Source organism: Rhododendron vialii, chromosome 6a (genome assembly GCF_030253575.1).
Source record: "Rhododendron vialii isolate Sample 1 chromosome 6a, ASM3025357v1".
Lineage (NCBI taxonomy): Eukaryota > Viridiplantae > Streptophyta > Magnoliopsida > Ericales > Ericaceae > Rhododendron > Rhododendron vialii.
Window position 1 is genome coordinate 23,486,965 of NC_080562.1, and position 20,515 is coordinate 23,507,479.

General features: G+C 36.6%; 1 protein-coding gene across 2 annotated transcripts; it reads left to right on the forward strand.

The window, feature by feature from the left end:
* LOC131330354 (fluoride export protein 1-like) lies at nt 1-9,532 on the forward strand. 2 transcript variants are annotated; one of them, XM_058363905.1, is made up of 8 exons: nt 1-279; nt 1,892-1,944; nt 2,874-3,164; nt 3,385-3,462; nt 5,256-5,354; nt 5,915-6,107; nt 8,003-8,430; nt 9,046-9,532. In XM_058363905.1, the coding sequence occupies exons 3-8, from the start codon at nt 2,928-2,930 to the stop codon at nt 9,262-9,264; spliced, it is 1,254 nt and encodes a 417-aa protein (XP_058219888.1). In that variant the 5' UTR covers nt 1-279; nt 1,892-1,944; nt 2,874-2,927; the 3' UTR covers nt 9,265-9,532. The 2 variants fall into 2 exon arrangements, with proteins under 2 accessions (XP_058219888.1, XP_058219887.1); XM_058363904.1 differs by lacking the exon at nt 1,892-1,944 and having other exon boundaries at nt 2-279.
* Nucleotides 9,533-20,515: the final 10,983 nt, after the last annotated feature.

The window sequence follows — 20,515 nt, forward strand, 5'->3', positions numbered from 1 at the left end:
GCATTGGAGAAGGTCAACTTGGTATACAGAATATCACCCACATTCCACCGCCATTCATATATGCACCGCAATTCCTATCTGCCATTCGGTTTTATTCCTGTTTCAATGTCAACCCGACACTCGCATTGTGGGCCTCTTGTTCTTTTCATAATACAGATTAATCTTACGTCTATCATCTCATCTATTTTCTTTCATTGCGTCTCACTGATTACTCATACTGCCCGGTGATCGCAAAAGATCTCCTATAGCTGTTTGATTTTGGTCTCAGACTTCCGTTTGGTAATCTCTCTCTCTCTCTCTCTCTCTCTCTCTCTCTCTCAGGACAATGTTATTTATCTTGCATGTATTATCATGCTGTTATCTTCTTCTGTCATCTGTTCACCACAACAATCTTCTTTTGTGCGACCGTGGTTTTTTTCTTTTCTTTTCTGGGGAATCTGAATTGATGCTTCTGGGTGTCTATATTTTGATCAATGTTTGTTACTTTTCAGTTTTCCGGCTTTCTTTTACCTCTTATAGTTTATTGTATCTGCAAGATTCAGATTAAACATGCTTTTCTCTTGTCTTTTGTTTGATAATCATGTGTCCCAACTTATTTATGCGCACCTCGACTATTCCTGAGAGATCATAAAACCATCATCCATTAGTGGGTGCTCCACTTGAAGCTGGATCAAATGCTCAAGTATGGGCTGACCCGGAGGAGATGCTATTTTACGAAACTAAGACATTAGGAGCAGGAACAGAGCCAGAAATTTCACCACGCAGGGGCGGCCATGCATGCGAGAAAAAAATGTAAATACACATGCATAATCACATTATTATATTAAAACTCAAAATAACATAAATACATAAATCGGTTTAACTAATGAGATCGATCTTGATGTATATGTCTTGTTTTTCTTTATTGTTCATCTTATTCTTTTTCATTCATCACAACTTGACGAATTCAGTACATGGGCTTTCATGTAACTTGATTTTACCAATCAAAAAATAAAGAATTAAGAGAAATCTAGAACAACAATTGGGGAAAGACATATATGCAACTTAAATTTCACCAAAATTACTTAGGGTTTCCAAAATCTCCTCTTCTGTCTCTATTTCTCGAAATTGTCTTTGAAATCTTAACAATTGGAGATGTTTGTGCCAATAGAGAGTCTCTATTTCTCGAAATTGTCTTTGAAATCTTAACAATTGGAGATGTTTGTGCCAATAGAGAGAGAGGGGGGATTTGATATGCCATTGAGATTTTAAGATAAAAAAAAATTAAACTGTAAAACACTAAATCCATTTAACGAAAGGTGAAAGTTTATTACTTGAATATTCACAATATTAATCCTATATTTTTATTTTTTTTATTATATTTCAGCTCTTAGCCTTTATTAATTAATGTTGGTATCCTCGTAGTTCAAAGGTTATAATTATATTTTGTTTTTCAAAATTCTACAGAGGGGCGAGCCTATATACTTTCATAGGAATTTTTTTTTTACATATAATAGTAGTAGTGTTTCTTTTTCTTCTTGCAGGGGCGACCAGCCCTACTGGCCCCTCCCTGGCTCCATCCCTGATTAGGAGGGAGTAAACCCTTAAATCCCATGCCCTGATTACTAGGCTCACCCTTGGGGTTTTTCTCTTGTCTTCTTAATATATTTCATTGAGACTAGAAAAAGAGTTCAAAATTGGGGTTTGAATAGCAGTGCCTGGTATTATTATAACTAATAAAAGTTGGAAAACTGCAGAAAAGTGCCTTTTGTTTTATTAGAAAGAAAAGTGCAGACAAGAGCTTTAGGTGTATGTTTTTATTTTTCAGATTTTCATGTCATTTCAGTTCAATGATTCTCTCACTCTAAAGCGCATTAATCTACTTCTTTTATTGTTGTTGGTTTTTTTGAAGGGGAAGGGCATGAATCTATTTATCCATTGAGTTAATCACATAGAAAAGTATAAGTATGTTCATGAGCCGACTTGGGCCTACACTTTGGGCATTATTTTGACTGTTTAAAATTTTAAATTCATGCACTTCACATGTAGAAATTAGGTTTGTTACAAACAATCTCATTGGTCTGGTTGGTGGTGTTTACCTATGTTTTTACCTTCCTCTGTTGCCTTGTTAGTGGACGGCAGCTCATATTCAACTCTTGTAATATTATTCTCTATCACTAACAAGTTAGCTAACTATAATAATTTCCTGGGTCAAATTTCTTTTTGTTCCAATGTGGTTACACAGGTAGATTTTTTTTCAACTTAGTTATAAAGTTTGTTTTCTGGTCGTTTTCATGATTCTTATATATTACGACTACCTATGTGGCTATTAACTTTAAGATAAATGCTGACAGCTACCCTTAGGACAGTTGATAACGTGTGGAGTCTTTTGATATACCTAGAAATAGAAAAAATTAATCTATCCAAACATATGTTTATGTATTGGTGCAATGTGTTGTTGAAGTCAAACATTTTTGGACGTTGTCTAAGTAGTATTGGGTGGTGGTTAACGAAATTGTAAGTTTAATGGGTTTGCTATTGAACTGCAGATCCTCTTACAGGAATAGAATAATGTTGATCAATTCGAGTGGAATGATGGTTGTAATCCTACTATCAGTAAAACTCATTGTGTGTGATAATAATTACTCAACTGTCTCCGTATTCTTCGTTTATTATATTTGTAAGGTTTTTCTATATGTGTGTTACATCATAAGTGGAACTTATCGAAGTAACCAGTAAGTACGCGTATGTTTATCATTATTTACGTATGTTCTGTTAGTTTCCACTAGTACATAGAGAAGTTGACTGCTTGACAATACCTTATGATTAATTACGTCATTGTAATTTTCAGCTTATCTTCTTCACTGAACTATGATCATGTTTCACTGTTGTAGTTTTTGAGATCATTGCAAGTGGGATGAAGTTTCAGTAGACCAGGTGCAGTGGTCATGGATCTTGAGACTAACCGTGCAGATTCTTTTGTGAGAAGGCATTCTTTTAGTTCTTCGAATGCTATAACCCCAATAGATGATGATAGGCATGATATAATGGAAAATAGTAGTGTGATGCCCATTCCTGTGGATGCTTTGGCCACTACCTCCATTGTATCACCATCACCATCAACATCAGAACTGACATCTCCTCTTTCGACTGAGGGTATCATACATTCTAATGACAAGAACAATGTGAGTGCACGTAGTATTTTATTTTTAGTGGTTTTTGAGACTCTTGATCATAGAATCAGAAATTTTTATAGAGCTTAGCCCTGCAGGCAATAGTCTAATTCTACGGTTCTCAAACTTCGAATGTCGTACTCCTTGATGATAAAAAAAATAATACTACTGCTGCCCATACGTGCTTCTGATTCATCTGGTGATTATGTGGTTCTACTTATTTGATGTGCAGGAGAACAAGAAAGAGCTACCATGGGTATTGGATTATGGTTCACAACTTATCCATCTTGCTGTTTTTGGAATTCTTGGGGTACTATGCCAAACCTTTGCTTCTTACTTCTGAATGTCGTAGTTTTGCTTCTTATTATCTGAGTAGTCAAATACCCATGAGTATCACCATTCTAGTAGTTGGTCTTAATTTTCTTCTGGCAAATTAGTAGTACTAGCTGTTGCAGCAACTTAGATTAAATGTCATCTGTTCCTCATTCATTCTAGTATCATTATGTTATCATCGTATTGAAGTTTTACTTTATTAAATTGCCATGGCATTCATGTGTTCTTCTCTCATTTTTTTCTTTGCTCAAAAGTTCAATGTGGTTCAAAAATGCCTAGGGAGGTAATCCGCATAGAAGCTGTGAATATGTTTTGGAATTATGTACGCAGCTTGTTCATGCAGGGACGCTACTCCTTGTAGTTGCTTGATTTCCTTGAATAAGGAAGTTGAAATGGGGGAACCATCTTGTTGACGAGCTAGAACATGTTTTGTAAGCGTAGCACATTGTTGATCAGAACTGCTTGCTGAATTCCAAGCAGCACTCCTGTGTGTGTGAAAACTACACGAGTCATTTTGTAGAGGATGTATGCAACTTTAAGCTTATTGGGAAACTGATATGCGCGTCTATGCATATGTAAATTTTGCATGCTTCTGATACTTATTCAGCACAAGGTCATGCATGCTTTAAGCACAGGAGCACACAAGATTCCATGGGCTTCAGTATATTTAAGCACACTCATTAATGCATACAAACTAGCTTGCCTTTTCATGATCAACGAAAGGACGGTAATTTTGCTGAGTTCAACAATCGAACTGCCTAGGAACTAATCCTATCAATACCTAGATTATAGGAAAGCGTTGGGACTTGGCCTCCTATTAACTAAACGTTACCCGAGGGAAGGATGAAATCTTGGCAAGAAAACCGATTTTTGGTATGTGAGGGATAGTTTTGTAAGGGAATACCTAGACGGATTATTGCCATGTCATTTGATGGACAAAGGTGAATTAGCTAAGCAGTGGTAGAACTTGCCAGTAATCTATGCTGTATGTGTAGAACTATCTGGTTTTGTGCGCGTGACTATATAAATGGGTGCCCAAAGGAAAACACGTCATGATGTTCCTCTTTTCCATGATCACATCGGATTACACTTCTTCTATTTGTCTCAACTGAACACTTGAAATGAACAAAGCACAACTCTGCATTCTATATTTCTCTAAAATGAATAAAGTGTAGGACAGTTTGAAAACCAAGGGTGCTTGACCCTCACCTCCACAAACTTTCCCTCGGCAGTATGAAAACCAATAGATGGAGGAGTTGGTTGCTTAGTGCTTTTGTCTCTGCTCTATGCTATTTATCTACGGATATAAATAAAGAATTGGTTTGGATTTTTTTTGTGTGGGCATGCTGTTCATCCCATGGTTAATTTTTTTTTTTTTTACTTTGCTCATTTGCAAGTGGTTTCAATTGTTATGATTGGTCACGTTTAACTTGGCTAATAAATTACTTTATAGGAGGTGAAAAGTTGAGCTGATGGGTGGGTAGGATGGAGAAGGTTCTCCTTATATGTTGTTGGTAGACCCACTTAGTGTGGAAGAAGAGAGAAAATTGGCGTTGTTTTTATTTTTTTCCTTAGCCTCGGGCATGTGATAACATGGGTGTCCCTCCTAATGGGAAGAGACAGTGGTAGCTCCAAGGGGAAATCACCTGCTTTTATTTTCCTACTACTTACCTTGCCAACAAGTGATGCAAATTCTTTTGCCCCCTTTTTTTACCTTGGGAAGTAGTAGAGGTCTATGCAATACTGTGACTTCTATGGTATCTTTTGCAGGTTTTAACAAGGTATTTACTTCAAAAACTGTTTGGCCCTGGAGTAGTTGGCCTCACAAGTGACCAAACCGTTCTGTACCTTGATCTTCCTTCTAATATGGTCTCTCTCTCTCTCTCTCTCTCTCTCTCTCTCTCTCTCTCTCTCTCTCTCAAACACCCACACACTCACACACCCACACACGCACCTACTATTTTCTTTTATGTTAAGCGCATGTTTGTGGCCTCTGAAAACCAGATTATTAAAGGAATATATTTGCAAAGGTTTTTATTTAATGCTATGGTGTACACTGTTTCTGTGATCTGCAGTGTTTTGGTACTTCCATCTACTTTTAGTGAGTTAATTTTATGTGAGGTTCAGGCTACATGACCCAATTTGAGCAATTGTGCTCAAGTTTAACTTAGTTTTAATATCATAATTATTCGGACATGGTTAGCACAAGAACTAGAAATGACGCAGAATGGGTCCATGTAAATGCGCTTCAGTAGGTATTGTTGGAGTTTCTTGCTGTCACATCTGTGGGTATGTATGTGCGTGTTTTCTTTGTAAGCTCTCTGTTAGGCATTACCGGAATTTGCTATCACTTGTCACGTTCGTTGTTGTAGTCTTGTTGTGCACTTTAATTTGGTTATTCGTCTAATCAGATTTTGACTTCTTCTAAGGTTGGCTCGTTCTTGATGGGGTGGTTTGGCATTGTTTTCAAAGGTGATATATCCAGAGTTTCAGACTATCTAGCCGTTGGACTGGCAACTGGTTACTTGGGAAGCCTGACAACTTTCAGTGGTTGGAATCAAAAAATGCTAGACCTCAGTGTTCAAGGCAAATGGGCTCTTGTTGTGTTTGGGTATCCTATAGGTACTGGAGTATGTTTTTGCTTATACATACTAATTACTAATAATAAACTTAACTTGGCCCATTGAGAGAAGAAATACAGTTGAATTTGATACCTATCGTGCTGGTCCCCTTTGCAGTCTTATTGGGAAGGGTAATGCATGCAATATAAACCTTCGTTACCGAAAGTGCTGTAGGCCAGATATGCTGAAGTTTGTATTTAGCAACAGCGGTAAATTTGGACATATAACGAGCCATCGGATCTTAAACAAAGGCTCGGGTACTTCCAGCTCTGAGTAACAATTTAAAATGGTTCCATCTCCAAATGTTGACAAACTAAATCCTTGGTTTGTCCAACAAACAGAGTTGGCCATTCTCTCTTCTTCCTTGATGTGTAACAGAAACCCCGTCCCTCCAAATCTGTGACCTGGTAATCCCTTTAACGTTCCCGTTTCATTTCATCCAAAGTGATTTGAGTTAAAAAGCACGGACATGGGAACAAACAAGGATACAAATATGGATATGTATAAGGTAATTCTAAAAATATTGTGATACAGACACAGAGGGGACACAAAAAAATTTAAATGAAATATAAATATTTTGTTTTTAGTTGTCAGTAATACGGATAGTGTATCCGAAAACGCCCAAATTTGTGGAAACCAATACCAACTTAACAGCAAAAGGGATGACCAACATTGTTTCTGCATAATTAATAGATGTTCCATTGAAAAACAAACCACGAGGAGCAAGTGATAATTTTTTTCCCCCCTTGAAATAAGGTTTTATGTTGGTAAGTGACACCATGCCATGTTCCGATACGTGCTTCAAGTGAGACAAGTGTGTTCCCAATGTGTGCCCTGCTTAACTTTTTGTGCAAATGGTGTGTTCCATATGTATCTATGTATGTCCCTAGCGTTTTTGACATGGATATGGGGACCACTTCGGCATGTCAGTGACTTTGTGCTTCATACCTTTGAACAACTCAGATAAATAAACGAAAAATAATGTTTCCTTTATCTCGAACTAATAGTCCACTAGATGTGTAATTTTTGCTAAAAAATTAAAGCAATTTTGAGCATAATATTCTGAATTTCTCACACCTATTTAAAGAACTAATTGATATCATTAAATTGGTGTGAAAAAATTAAAAAATTTATTGTTGATCCAAAAATTGGACTTCTTTTTCGAGTGGACTATAATATCGGCACAGAGGGAGGACAAATCTGTCTTGCAAGTATCAATACTAGCTGCAGCTACAAAATCCTAACTTGATTCCTTCTGGGTGTATCAAATAAGATGTATGAAAGCCGATGCGACATATCGATTTGAGACTTTTAGCCCGGGACCTGACGGAGAAATTGATTGATCCAATTTGTCAAGATTGCTTCTTTTAATGGGCCGCTGCTGTCTTATTGTGCTACTCTAAGATGAAATGTTCCGTGCTTTTATTCTGACTTCACTGCTGGTAAATGTTCAAGTTCACTCTTTTGTTCACTATCCAAATTCAACAAACCCTGACACAAATTGCTAATACCGAAGCCAATTTCATTCTACAGGTCACGTTCCAAATTATTGTACACCTATGGCCCAAAAAACTTAGTAATCCAACGCTACACAATGTATTTTTTTTTGTTTTTGTTTTTGTTTTTGTTGTTCCTTCTGGAAAACTAGAGCAAAAATAAGTTTTAGCAAGAGATAGGCAAAAGTGTGCTACCTGAATAAGTACTCCATTTTATTGGATGTTCATATGTAAATAAGTATGTTCTAATATTGTAATCTATAGAAGGATAAACATAGTTTCTCTACGAAATCCTCATACAGACGGTGGAGCCATTTGTCCTCCTTTCATTTCAAACTGAAATACTGGCTAGGCTCATTCGACCTAGTATAAGCTGATGATTTCTCATTTTGGCTTGCAGGCTTCATTCTTGCTGATTATGCCATCATCTATGGGGTTAGGACAGCTCAGGGCTTCAAAAGGTTCCTGGAAACTTCAAATGTACTCCCCAAAAGTGAGATTTCGAGCTCTCAAAGCAATTGGAAGGTGGATAACTTCAAGTGCCAGTTTGCGTTTATGCTTGTGCTTATATTGATGCTAGGCTTGTTATGGGGTGTCAGCGGAGCTTTGGAGAGAAGAGAATTTGACAGTGGTGGCAGTGGAGCCCAGCTATGGTTAGCTTGTATTGTTGGGCCTTTTGGTGTGTGGCTCAGGTGGTTCCTAGCTTGTCGACTAAATGGACGTGGAATAGGACTACACGGCTTGTTGAAATGGGTTCCTTTTGGTACTCTAATTGCCAATGTTTCTGCCGCTTGTGTCATGGCGGGACTTGCGACACTAATGAAAGTAGTAAGAAAACCTTCTTCTGATCTTTGCATTTGAGTAGGATTGAGATATTCTCCCGTTTCTAGAAGTCTTAGCTTGTGTTTGGATTATTTGGAACTTGTCAAAGGGATGAGAAAGGAAGTGAAAATTAAGTGAGAAGGAATCTTATATGGGAATTAGTAATTTTCATCTTTCTAGTTTGTTTGTTTTTGCAGAATGAAGGAAACGAAAATTAGTCCCCTTGTTTGATTTTAAAGACGGAAGAGGAAAGAAAATCTGAAGGTGACTGAAACTAACAAAGAATAAAGCCAAAGTAAAAGTGTAAAGAATAATAAAGGAAAGTGTGGAGGAAAATAACTTCCCCTTTATATTCTCTGAAGACTTTTTTCCTTTTCCTCTCATACTAGGAACCAAACGGAGCAGGAAGGAAAATTGTTATTTTCCTTTCTTATCTTTATTTGTTCAATTAGTTCTAGCCAACCTTGCATACTGTGAGTGTGCCCATTCTATTCAAATTTAGTACCATATATAGGATTCTCTATCATTGTCTGCACTAAAATGACGAATTCATATTTTGTTACTTGTGTGATTAAATATCATTGGGAATTCTATGAAAGTGTTTGATTTATTTAATTTCAGGTTAAAACCAAGACCTGTAATACCATAGCTACAGGAATACAGTTTGGCCTGTTGGGTTCTCTAAGCACTGTTTCCAGTTTCGTCTCTGAGGTTCACTTGCTGAGAGAGAGCAAGAAGCCTTGGAGAGGGGATGTGTATGCCGTAGTCACCATTGTCGTGTCCTTCGGCTTGGGCACCTTGATATACTCAGTACCTGTTTGGACACATGGATACGATTAGTATGTTTAGTACATTGCTTGGATTCTTGAGTTAGGCTGTGCTTGGATCATAAAGTTGTGGCTGAGTTTTATCGAGAGAAAGGAAAATGAAGGGGGCCTAGCAATTACCGTTAGAAGACCCAATGGGCTTTTCTGTAAAAGACTTAACATTTCGGAATTGTTGATGACTATTTGACAAGTTTACTGTACAAAATGCCGATAAAAAAAAAGTTTACTGTACAAAATATTCACATCTTATGTATAATGAGAAAGTGGCATCCCTTATACATTCGACAATAGTTTTAACTGCATTCTAATTAAATGTCATTCAGGAAGCCAACTATTTGGTTATTATATTTGTGAAAATTTGGGAACATTATTTGGCCTCCAGCACTAGTGCATTTTGGGTAATTTTGTCTTACAATTGTTATTACATTTTTATAATGGACTATTTCTCTTTTCTATGGACGTATTTCAGCCCAAACTTTGTAAATGTTCCCTCTTTTCTTTTTTTGGTTCTGTAGTAATTTATTGTGAGCTTCCAAACCCGACCTTAAACTTGGTTGCCCACTTGTTATTAAGTCTTAAAAAAAAAAATCAAGGTTATATTGTGCTTTTCGTTTGAATTCTATTAATAAATGAAAATTAAAATGAAACTCTGGTTATAGTACTTTATGATTTCATGATCTGATTCAAAAAAAAATAAAAATTGATGGGTTTCTATTTATTTTTAACTTTCATTTATTTATTTTGATCATTGTTCAAAATTTAATGATAAAATGAAAAAGAAACATTATGGACCAGCTTGCAAAAATACAAATCTGACTTTAAAAATGGTTAATTTTTTCATTGAAGTTTTTTAAATTAGTGTCCGACTGCCTATGTATGTATGCAAATAACCTTTGTGAGTCCTTTGTATGCACTAGTATGTACATATGCATGTATATTTTTTATTTTTTATATTTGCATACATAACTTTGTGAGTATATGAGAGTAGTTTTTCCTTTTTTTTGGGAGTGTGACAATAATTGTTGATGTACAAGAAGTATCTCCCAAAATTATGGATGACAACAAGAAGAATTTTTGTATGGTATGACAAAGTGTTTTGGTGTGTGGTATCTCAAAAATGAGTTGTGCTATGTATTCCAGATTCAGTGGTGGAATGATAAGTATTCCATTGTATCACTTTTAAGATACCATACATTTGTGGTGTATTCCAACAACAAATACCCTTTCACTTCATGGACAAATTATAAAGAGAAAGAGAAGTGGGACTTCCTGGACAAATTATAAAGAGAAAGAGAAGTGGGTGCACTACAGTCAGCGAAGATGAGAGAGAGGGACTTAAAAGAAACAGAATCCTTGACAAATGGAAAGAGTTAACAGAATTACTCATTCCAAGCAACAACAGAATTGCCCTGAGCGAAACAGAATCCTTGACAAATGGAAAGAGTTAACAGAAAGAGTTAACAGAATTACTCATTCCAAGCAACAACAGAATTGCCCTGAGCGAAAAAATGAACAGAATTACTCATTCCAAGCAACAACAGAATTGCCCTGAGCGAAATAATGATTGCCCTGAGGATTGAACCTTGGCGCCTTATCCGTGCGAAAACTTAAGCACGGCCTACTAACCAACAAACCAGATGCATCATTCATGCTAGGATTGCGTTGAAATATTAATATATATATATATTTACATGAATTTTTTTTTTGTTGTTGCTCTAACTCGGAGGGTTGCCCAAGTCCAAGGACCTGCGGGGCTTACCTCAGGGCTGGCCCTGAATTCGGTGAGTGACTAAGAGATTTATTATTGACATAAATGGTTAAATGTGGGAGCATTTCTACATTTGTGCCCAACACCTTTCAGGTTTATTGCGCTTTGAATTACGAGCTGTAGAAAGAAGAAATGCGATCTTCCCTTCTAAACCGTGAAACTATTCCATCCCTTGGACCTAGTAATTGCGTAAGGAAAATTCTAAAATCAGTCAATGGGCTGACAATACGAAGTGTGTGAATGTGTATTAAATGGTATAAAAGGTAGACAAAAATATGTATTTTTTTTGTCTTCCAATGTGCTTATCGTCATCCCAGTGGGCTGACAATAGCAAAGCCGTCTGCTCTCTCAACATAATCTAGAAAGTAAAAATGAAACGTAAAACTCTCTACAAAAGATTTAAGTTCTACTTAATTAACTTGAATGCCAAAGGCGCAAAAAAGGCTAAATTATAGTAACTTCTTTTTTCCTTGTCGGATGTCCCTTAAGGGACTAAATTGTAGGAACTTCTCTGGGGAAGTTTATTCAGCTTACGGTAGACATAATCTTCGTACTTCTTGCTCTTAAACTTCTGTGGATTATTGTCGGTAACAACCTTTGGAAGAGGGCCAAGAAAATTGAAGTTGGTGATTCTTTGTACTAATTTAAACTAGTTCTCGGACATGAAATCGTTGTCCTTGTAACAACACACATCCGGCAAACACTAGCTTCACATGTTTATGGCAGATTTTTTCAGCAGCGTGAATAACCATAATCACAGTGCTGCATGGGTTTTATCATTGCAAAAGGAAGTTTTCTATCATACAAATCATTAAGTGGTGAAACCTTTATTACTTTGTCTTTATGCATGTGTCTAATCCCAAATTTCTCAGCATTATTGATGCAGAACACGTGGAGGCCCAATTCCATGATTAGCTGGACCGAGCTAAGCCTCGGAAGCCCAAACGATGTTTAATTTCAGATAACCCAAATTGGCTAAATTCGGACGAGCTCGGAATAGGCCCAAACTTGGTGGGTTGACTTATTTTCGCCCTCCGGTCAATACTCATTAAGCCTAAGTTGATGATCGATGGTGCTTTTCAGCCTAATTCCTTCGTTTAGGCCTTCAATTGCATTATTTTGCCGTTTTAGGAAATATTTGTTTCGTTAATAACTCTTAGACCGTAATTCCTTTTAAGTTGATTCTTTTTGGGAAAATCTTGTTTTTCTTTCCCGTTTTCAGTTTTAGGAAAAGCCCCAAATTCTGGGACTTTTTATTTTCCAAGTTTATTTTTAGGGTTTCTAGGTTTCAGCCTATTTAAGGGTTTGTAACCTAGAGTTTATGCAGCTTTTTATTAATAATATTCAGAGATTCTCTCTTTCTTTCTTGTGCGCAAGATTTGCTCGTTGCAACGAGTTATTTATCTTGTTTGGACTAGTACGCTAACTAGTCTCTCGTAAATTCCGCTGCGTCAATTATGCAGTATTAGAACTTACCACAAGTTGTGTGGTTTATATAGCACATCCAACCTCCTAGAATTGTAATTAGGTTTAGCCGTTGCAAAACCATGTCATTGAGGCCCCGTTCCACTCACTAAAATAAGTACTTATTTTTCAAATAAGGCTCCATTCCGCTAAGGTTCTTATTTCTTAAGTACTTATGTTTTGTTTTATAAGACATGTCGTTTTCTCACAATACATAAACTTTAATTCAAAAAATAAGTTTATTGTGCATTTTTTTTGAATGGCAATTTTATTGTGCATTACTGTTAGTGTTTAGTATTTATTGCCCTAATGAAGATGGGTTTTTAAGCTTCAATATTATGAATTTGAAAAAAAAAAAAAAACTTCTCTAGTATGTTACTGTTAGTGTTTACGGGCGGCATTCCCTTAATGTCTTCTTTTCAATATATTTATTTACTTGTCAAAAAAAAAAAATTGTTACTGTTAGAAGTATTTAGTGTTTATTGCCTGGGAAAATGACGACCAATAACGTGTTTTGATAATTAATACCCATTAAGGACATTTTCAGCATTAACAAATGTTCTCAGCATGTCCTTAATTGGCGGCTATTAATTATCAAAATACGTCATGGACCGTCATTTTCTCTTTATTGCCTTCTCCAAGGAGACCTCATTGTGTAGCCTCCAGTTGATCTTTTATTCCAAAAATACATGGCTCATTTTTCCAACATCCCCTATCAAATATCAATTTTTTTTTTTTTTGCGAATGGATAATCCTCTGATAGTAGGGAAGCAAATCATACCGACAATGTTCGTTTTGGGTTTCTAGACCCAACTTTTTTTCCTTTGCGCATGGTTCCCAATAAATTTTCTCTCTAATTATCACTCTTATTTCTTTATCTGTCTCTTTCCACCAATTATCCCATAAATATTTCTCAAGTCTCAAAACAAACATGGTTGGTGATTTTCTTTCCCCGCCCCGCCAACCCTAATTGGAACTTAGAGAAAGTGATGGAAAGTGAGGAAAAAGAAAATGAGAGGAAAATAGCAGGAAAATGGGAGGAAAATTTCAATATTCACAAAATTTGAATTCTTTATTTTCTCCAATCCAAACAATAAGAAGGGATTTGTTTTAACTTTCCTTTCTTTTCTCTCACTTCCCCTAAGTTCCAAACAAAGCCTAAATTACATAAGTTATCAATCAATACTTGGCAAATCAATAGCCTAACACTTGTTAACATTTTTTTTAATCTGCTTGTTAGTATTTAAAATGAATAAAATTTCCCCCTACCCTCTCGAGCAAGAAAATTTTCAGTGCTGGGTGGGTAACATGTGGTGCCTGTTCGGCACATTCGAGCCGTCCGATGCGGTTTTTGAACGGCTCAAATTTGGAGAGAGAAAAGAGAGAGAGAGAGGATGGATGAGAGGAGAGAGAATGTTTCAGTTTGACCAGTTCAAAAGCGTATCGGACAGCTCGAGAGTGCCAAGCGGACACCACGGGGGATATACCCTCGGCACCAAAAATTTCTCGTGCCGGTTTCAAGTTCAAAATATTTGGCATTCTCCCTCTAGGTCAGGTCCAAGTTCTAACGGTCCAATTGAAGAGAACTTTAAAGGAAGAGAGAGAGAGAGAGAGAGAGAGAGAGAGAGAGAGAGAGAGAGAGAGAGAGAGAGAGAGAGAGAGAGAGAGAGAGAAAACTCTAAATGAGAGGCGATTTCTTCAATGCCCTAATCCTTGTCGTCACGCCCCTCTCTACTCCTATCTCTGATCCTCTCACGCCCCTCTCCCCTACCTTTCTCCTCCATTCCCCGTTGCACATTTTTCTTCCAGTAGACTTGCACTCTCGCTGCCTTAGGACGATCCCCTCTGCTCCTGCCATCGCCATATCGGGTGAAGACTGTCCCATTCCAGTCTCTGAGGCCAGATCATAGTTCTGAATACCGTTTCGGACAGGGTACCGGTTTTCCTACTGGTACGATACGTACCGGTACCGGTCAGGTACCGGGTACCGTTTCGGATTTACCGCAACTACAATATATATAATAATTATATATAATTATAATTCAAAAAAATCCCCCATATCATGAAATTCATCATAAAATATCTATATTAAGACAACAAAATTCACCATTTGGAGTCCAAAATCAAACATTGCAAGTGTATAAATCGCGCAGAAAAATTCTATTAACAATAATACTTGTCATAAGACGTTGTTACTGATTCACGATCATAATAAATAAATTGTTGTTGTTGGAATTTTGGTGTGAAGTCATAAAACATTGTGTTTGCCTTTTTGTCCCACATTGCTTAGTTACAAAACTCTTTTCCACCTTAAAAGACTTTGCACACTAGTGAGCTTGTGAATGAAAATCCAAGGAGAGGTCTCGCGCGCTCGGGAAAACAGACCATGGCCGAATGCAATTTGAAAAAATTGATTCGGAAACCAATTAACCGGGTGCGCGTCACGGGTTATTCGCGCGCAAGGGAGGTGCAAATCCGGGATTTTGAGCCTCGCGCACGTACTATAGATAAACCCATGTTTTGCTAAAATTCTGAAACCTTTTTTAATTGACGTTCCAGAAAAAAAAAAACAAAACCAATTTTTTTTCCCCTTTTTTGCGTTCCAGAAAACACAGGGAAAAAAAAAAAAAACTGCAACATTCCGGACGGAATTTCCGGTATTTGTTTTCCGACCGGTATTTCCCGAAACGGCCGGTACCGAGCGGTACCGACCGGTATTTGGCCCGGAACGGTATTGGGGTGTTAGGGTACCGGTTTTCTTCGATTCCGGTACGTACCGGCCGGTACCGGCCGGTACGGAACGGGATTGACAACTATGGGCCAGATTACCACTGCCAAGGACGTACACCCTAGCCACCGCTGATCATCTCCCTTAACTCGCAGTCACCGCCATGATCGTCCGGTCAAGGCATGGCTATTTATGTGATCCGAATCCAGTTTTGGGTAGTCCGTTTGTCGAAGCAAGGGTAGTTGATTTCCAGCTGGCTAGGCTCCAGCAAGGGCCTACAGTTCTACGCTATTTTTGGGTTTGTATGGACAACGATTGGTATCCTTTTTTTTTTCTTTTTTTTTTTATCGCGGTTGATTTGTTTTGGTGCAACAAGTGTTTTTAAATCGGGATACGTATCGTGTATCATTTTTTCACTTGTATAGTTCGTATCGAGTATCTTGAGATACGTTTGTTGGAAGAGTACAAGTTTCTATTATGTAGTTGGACAATATTTTTGGAAGAAGGAGAATACTAAAGACATGAGTAGCATTTGAACTCAAACCTTTTTTTGACTTGGTACAAAATGGTTAGAATCCATCCCTATTTGTACTACTCTATGAAAGACTCTAGTACAAAGATATTTTCATACAAGATACATTTTGAAATAATTCTAAAATTACACATGAGACTAATTCTCACAAAAAAAAAACTCTAGATATTTCACAAGGATATTCTAGAGCTAGATATTTTAGAGTTTCTAAAAACTAGATATTTATATATTTTTCGATAATATCTATCATATTTGGGTTTTGTCGCTTGGAGTTTCGTCAAAATACTAAATTTAGTTTATACTTCAACAACGTTAATTATAATTAAAAAGTAGATGCACCTAATAACACCAATAAACTATGCTTACATTTAAAAAAAAATTAAGATGCAAAATTTCAAGTCTCTCAACTCGGCCTTATTACATTAAGGTTTTATGTTCCATTTGTTAGATCAAACGGCTTAGATCAATACATTTGGGGTTCCGTTTCTTGAAATAAGGTCCGACTGTTTTTGAATAAGTAATCGTATGATACATACAGAATTAGGATACGCATATAAATCCTAGGATACGTGGTCGTATCATATGATTTCTATAAAAAAAAGATACATGATGGGATACGTATTGTTCTTCGAAGGAGACATATAAATCGTAAGATACGTATCGTGTATCGTAGGTTTTTAACAACTATGGGTGCAACAGTGTTCGATTAGTAGTCTTTTTTGAGTAGGAATCTATGATTGTTATTGTTTGCTGCATTCAGTGGGTGCTGGGTCAATTGGGTTTGGATGTAGTTTGAGTTCCTCTGATTTGATAGAGTTGGGTGGGTAGACAGACTAACTGAATTTTTCGAACTTATTGTTTGGGTCTAATTTGGGATTAATTTTGCGGGGGTCGTTCGATGGTGATTATAGAATCTATTCCTAGTTGGAGCAATTTATACAAATATCTACTTATTTTTATGCAATACACACACACACTCAAGTTAAGAAATAGAGTTTGATGTATAGCTTTTAAGAAGGTGATGTTTATTTCCTTTAGGTAAAAGTACATAGACACCCTCTCAACTATCACTTTTTCCCCAGAACACCTCCTCACATTTAAAATCGCCCATGAAGAACCCCTCAACTACTCCTATTACCCATGTGACACCCTTCTGTCTCAGAACCATTTGCTGGAACGTCACATGTCGGTAATTTGGGCAATTTTTGGACAAAATTGCCCTTTGATAGCTATATTCCTCTTCTCTCTCTCTCTCTCTCTCTCTCTCTCTCTCGGTTGATCCTCCTAAGTGCGCTTAGCCATGGTAGTCACAGGAACACAAAGGAAAAAATGGCGGAAACTACCTGCAAGTCACCACCAACTACACCTCCGCCACTTACTTCACCTCCACCACCGTCAGACTCATCACCACAATCCCAAACTACCACACAACCACCAGGCACCAATCACTAGCACCGAATTTATGATGAAGAACTCTCAAATCCCAAATCCCTAATTTTGTAAGTATTGCTCCAATTATTGGTACCCAAAAGATACCCAAATTTCAAGGGTTTGACAAATGGATAGGCCAAAAAATTAAGGGAGAAGATGGAGTTAGGTGGCATCAAGGGTTGTTGTGAGGGGGTGGACGGAGCAGTAGAATGTTGTTCGAACTTTGGAGGGGGAGGAGCAAGTTGGCATTTGGTGGAGGGAGAAGTCGGGTGCGAAGGGATTTGTCAAACCCAAACCCAGCTAGAGTAGAGCTCATCGGCGTTGGAGGAGAAGGCCGGAATCGAAGCTTCCCTTCCGTTGGTGGCGTTGCTGGTGGTGGTGGTCATTGTGTCCCCCCCCCCCCCCCCCCCCCCCTTCTTATGAACCAGATCTAGGGAGGGTGGGGTGAACAATTTTAGGGTTTTGTTTTTAAATTTTCTTGTAAGGGTATAATAGAAAAGGGTATCTTGGTCATTTCCTCCATTTTGTTTACGGAGTTAGCATTTTTTTCATTTTCAGTAGTTGAGGGGGTCTTCATGGGTGATTTTAAATGTGAGGAGGTGTTCTGGAGAAAAAATGATAGTTGAGGGAGTGTCCATGTACTTTCACCTTTCCTTTATATAACCTTAAGAAGGTCATGTTTATTTTAGTTTGTACATACTTAATTAGTTTAAAGAACTACACAGACTTCGGGCATTGCAGATTTAGCTGATGCTACTTTTAGTTACCTATTGTTTAGGTTCTTGTGCTTCTAGCGTCCAACAATGTCATTTATACATGTGTAATGAAATCAACTTGGTAGCAAATTTTTCTATTCCAAATTATAGCTTTTTGGTTCAAATTCATTTTTTCACATGCTTTTGATTTTGACTTATTTTGAATCATTTCTTCTTTCTCTGTTTATACTCATCTATTTTGTTCGTTTCTTGAATGATACTGAAATTAGAGATAAATGTGAATATGGAACATAGTTAGGAATGTATGACTTTGACCCTTTGTATATTGATATCCTTTAGCTACATATGGATAATAACGTAAACTTTCAAAAGGTTGCTAAAGTTAGCAATGCTTGCCAAAAACTGTTTTTTTTTTTTTCAAAAAGAGTATTCAAATCATTGTCAAATTTTTTTAGTTTTTAGAAGGGCAAATTTCACTGACCTCCCTTGAGGTTTCTGACACGAACAGAAACCTCCCTTGAGGTTTCTGAAATAACACTGCCCTCCCCTCTTTTACCTGAAAATACCAAGGGACCCCCCTCTCCGTTAATTGGACGTTAGAAAACGGATGGAAAAGATTATTTCTCTCTCCACCCACTACAAAACTAAACTAAACTCCCAACCAAATAAAACCATGTCATTGTACTATAATTTTTACAATACCTATACTATCCTCACCAGATCTTTACCCCTCTTATTTATAAAATATAAAATACAAGCATCACTACACTTTGTACCCGTTTCACTGTGAAATTTTGTCCTTATTTAAAAGAATTCACATTTGTTAATTTTCTATCAAATTTTTGTGAATTATTAGTTTGTCTCGATAAGAGAAATTGAAAAAGTAAAAAATTAAGATTTTTTTCAAATATTTTGAAAAATTCAATATTTTGGGTAAAAATAATAATTTTGCACTCTTTTAATTCCTCTTGTTGAGATAAGCCAATAATCCACAAAAATTTAACGCAAAACTTGCAAATACGAAAAAATTCAAATATGAACAAAAATCAAAAAGCCTAAAAATCCTACAAGCAAACACCGTAAAAATCAAAAAGCTTAAAAATCCCACCAACAAGCCCGTACCCTCCATTGCCAATAGTTTGTTTTTTGGTTTTTACGGGATTTGTTTGTGAAATTTTTAGACTTTTTAGTTTTTGTTCATATTAGAATTTTTTCATGCGGACTTGTTTTTGGGATTTTTAGGCTTTTTTATTTTTGTCCATATTTGAATTTTTTTTGTATTTACTAGTTTTGTGTTAATTTTTGTGGATCATTGGTTTGTCTCAACGAAAGAAATCAAAAGAATATAAAATTATTACTTTTATCCAAAATATTGAATTTCTCAAAATATTTGGTAAAAGTCTTAATTTTTTACTTTTTTAATTCCTCTTATCGAGACAAACGAATAATTCAAAAAAGTTTGATAGAAAATTAGCAAATGTGAAACCTTTTAAATAAGGACAAAATCTTAAAGTGAAACGGGTACAAAGTGTAGTGATTTTTGTATTTTATATTTTATAAATAAGAGGGGTAAAGAGTTTGGTGAGGGTAGTATAGGTATTGTAAAAAATATAGTACAATGACATCGGTTTTGTTTGGTTGGGAGTTTAGTTTAGTTTTAGTAGTGGGTGGAGAGAGAAATAATCTTTTCCATCCGTTTTCTAACGTCCAATTAACGGAGAGGGGGGTCCCTTGGTATTTTCAAGTAAAGGAGGGGAGGGCAGTGTTATTTCAGAAACCTCAGGGGAGGTTTCTGTTCGTGTCAAAAACCTCAGGGGAGGTCAGTGAAATTTGCCCTTTTTAGAATTTTGTAGTTTGAAAATGTAATGTGGTAAGTTTTGGTTATCCAATTTTGATTAGGGCGCCGCTATTCGCAGCCCTCTATTTACTCCCGTAGCCCACTAAATTTCGGTAAATGATTGTTGAAAATCATAAATAACATTTCGGTAAATTGCTGTTGAAAACAAGATTATATTTCGGTAACTACATGTCGAAAATATGTTCAACTTTCGGTAAACAACTGCCGAACATGCATTTTCGGTAAACATCTGTTGAAAAAAATATTATATTTCGGTAATTGGACGCTGAAAATATATCTCAATTTCGGTAACTAACTGTCGAGTATAATTGAAAATTTTTAACGGGCTATGGGAGTAAATAGAGGGCTGCGAATAGCAGCGCCCTTTGATTATTATATTATAGACCTCTACATTGCTAACTTTAGTAATGTCTTAAATGGATAACCAAACATTGATGTGACAACTTTTGGTTATCCAATCTATCTCTCTATCAATATATTGTAGAAGATAAAATCTTATTTCTGGTTGTGCTGTAAACAAGCACTCAATCGTGACTGTCCAAAAGTTATTTGGTCGGTCAAGATGTTAATGAAACTTTTCCGGGGAAGAGTTAATTGTGATCGGTCATAATTTATAACGAATCTCAGCCATTAATTGATTGCGCGAATAGACAGGTGTGATTGATTAGTGTTGTAGATACGCTCTTTACAACACAATTGGAAATAAGACACTCTCATTGTAGAAATGTGTTTGAGTCCAGACTTCAAATTCATTTTTCATCACGTCT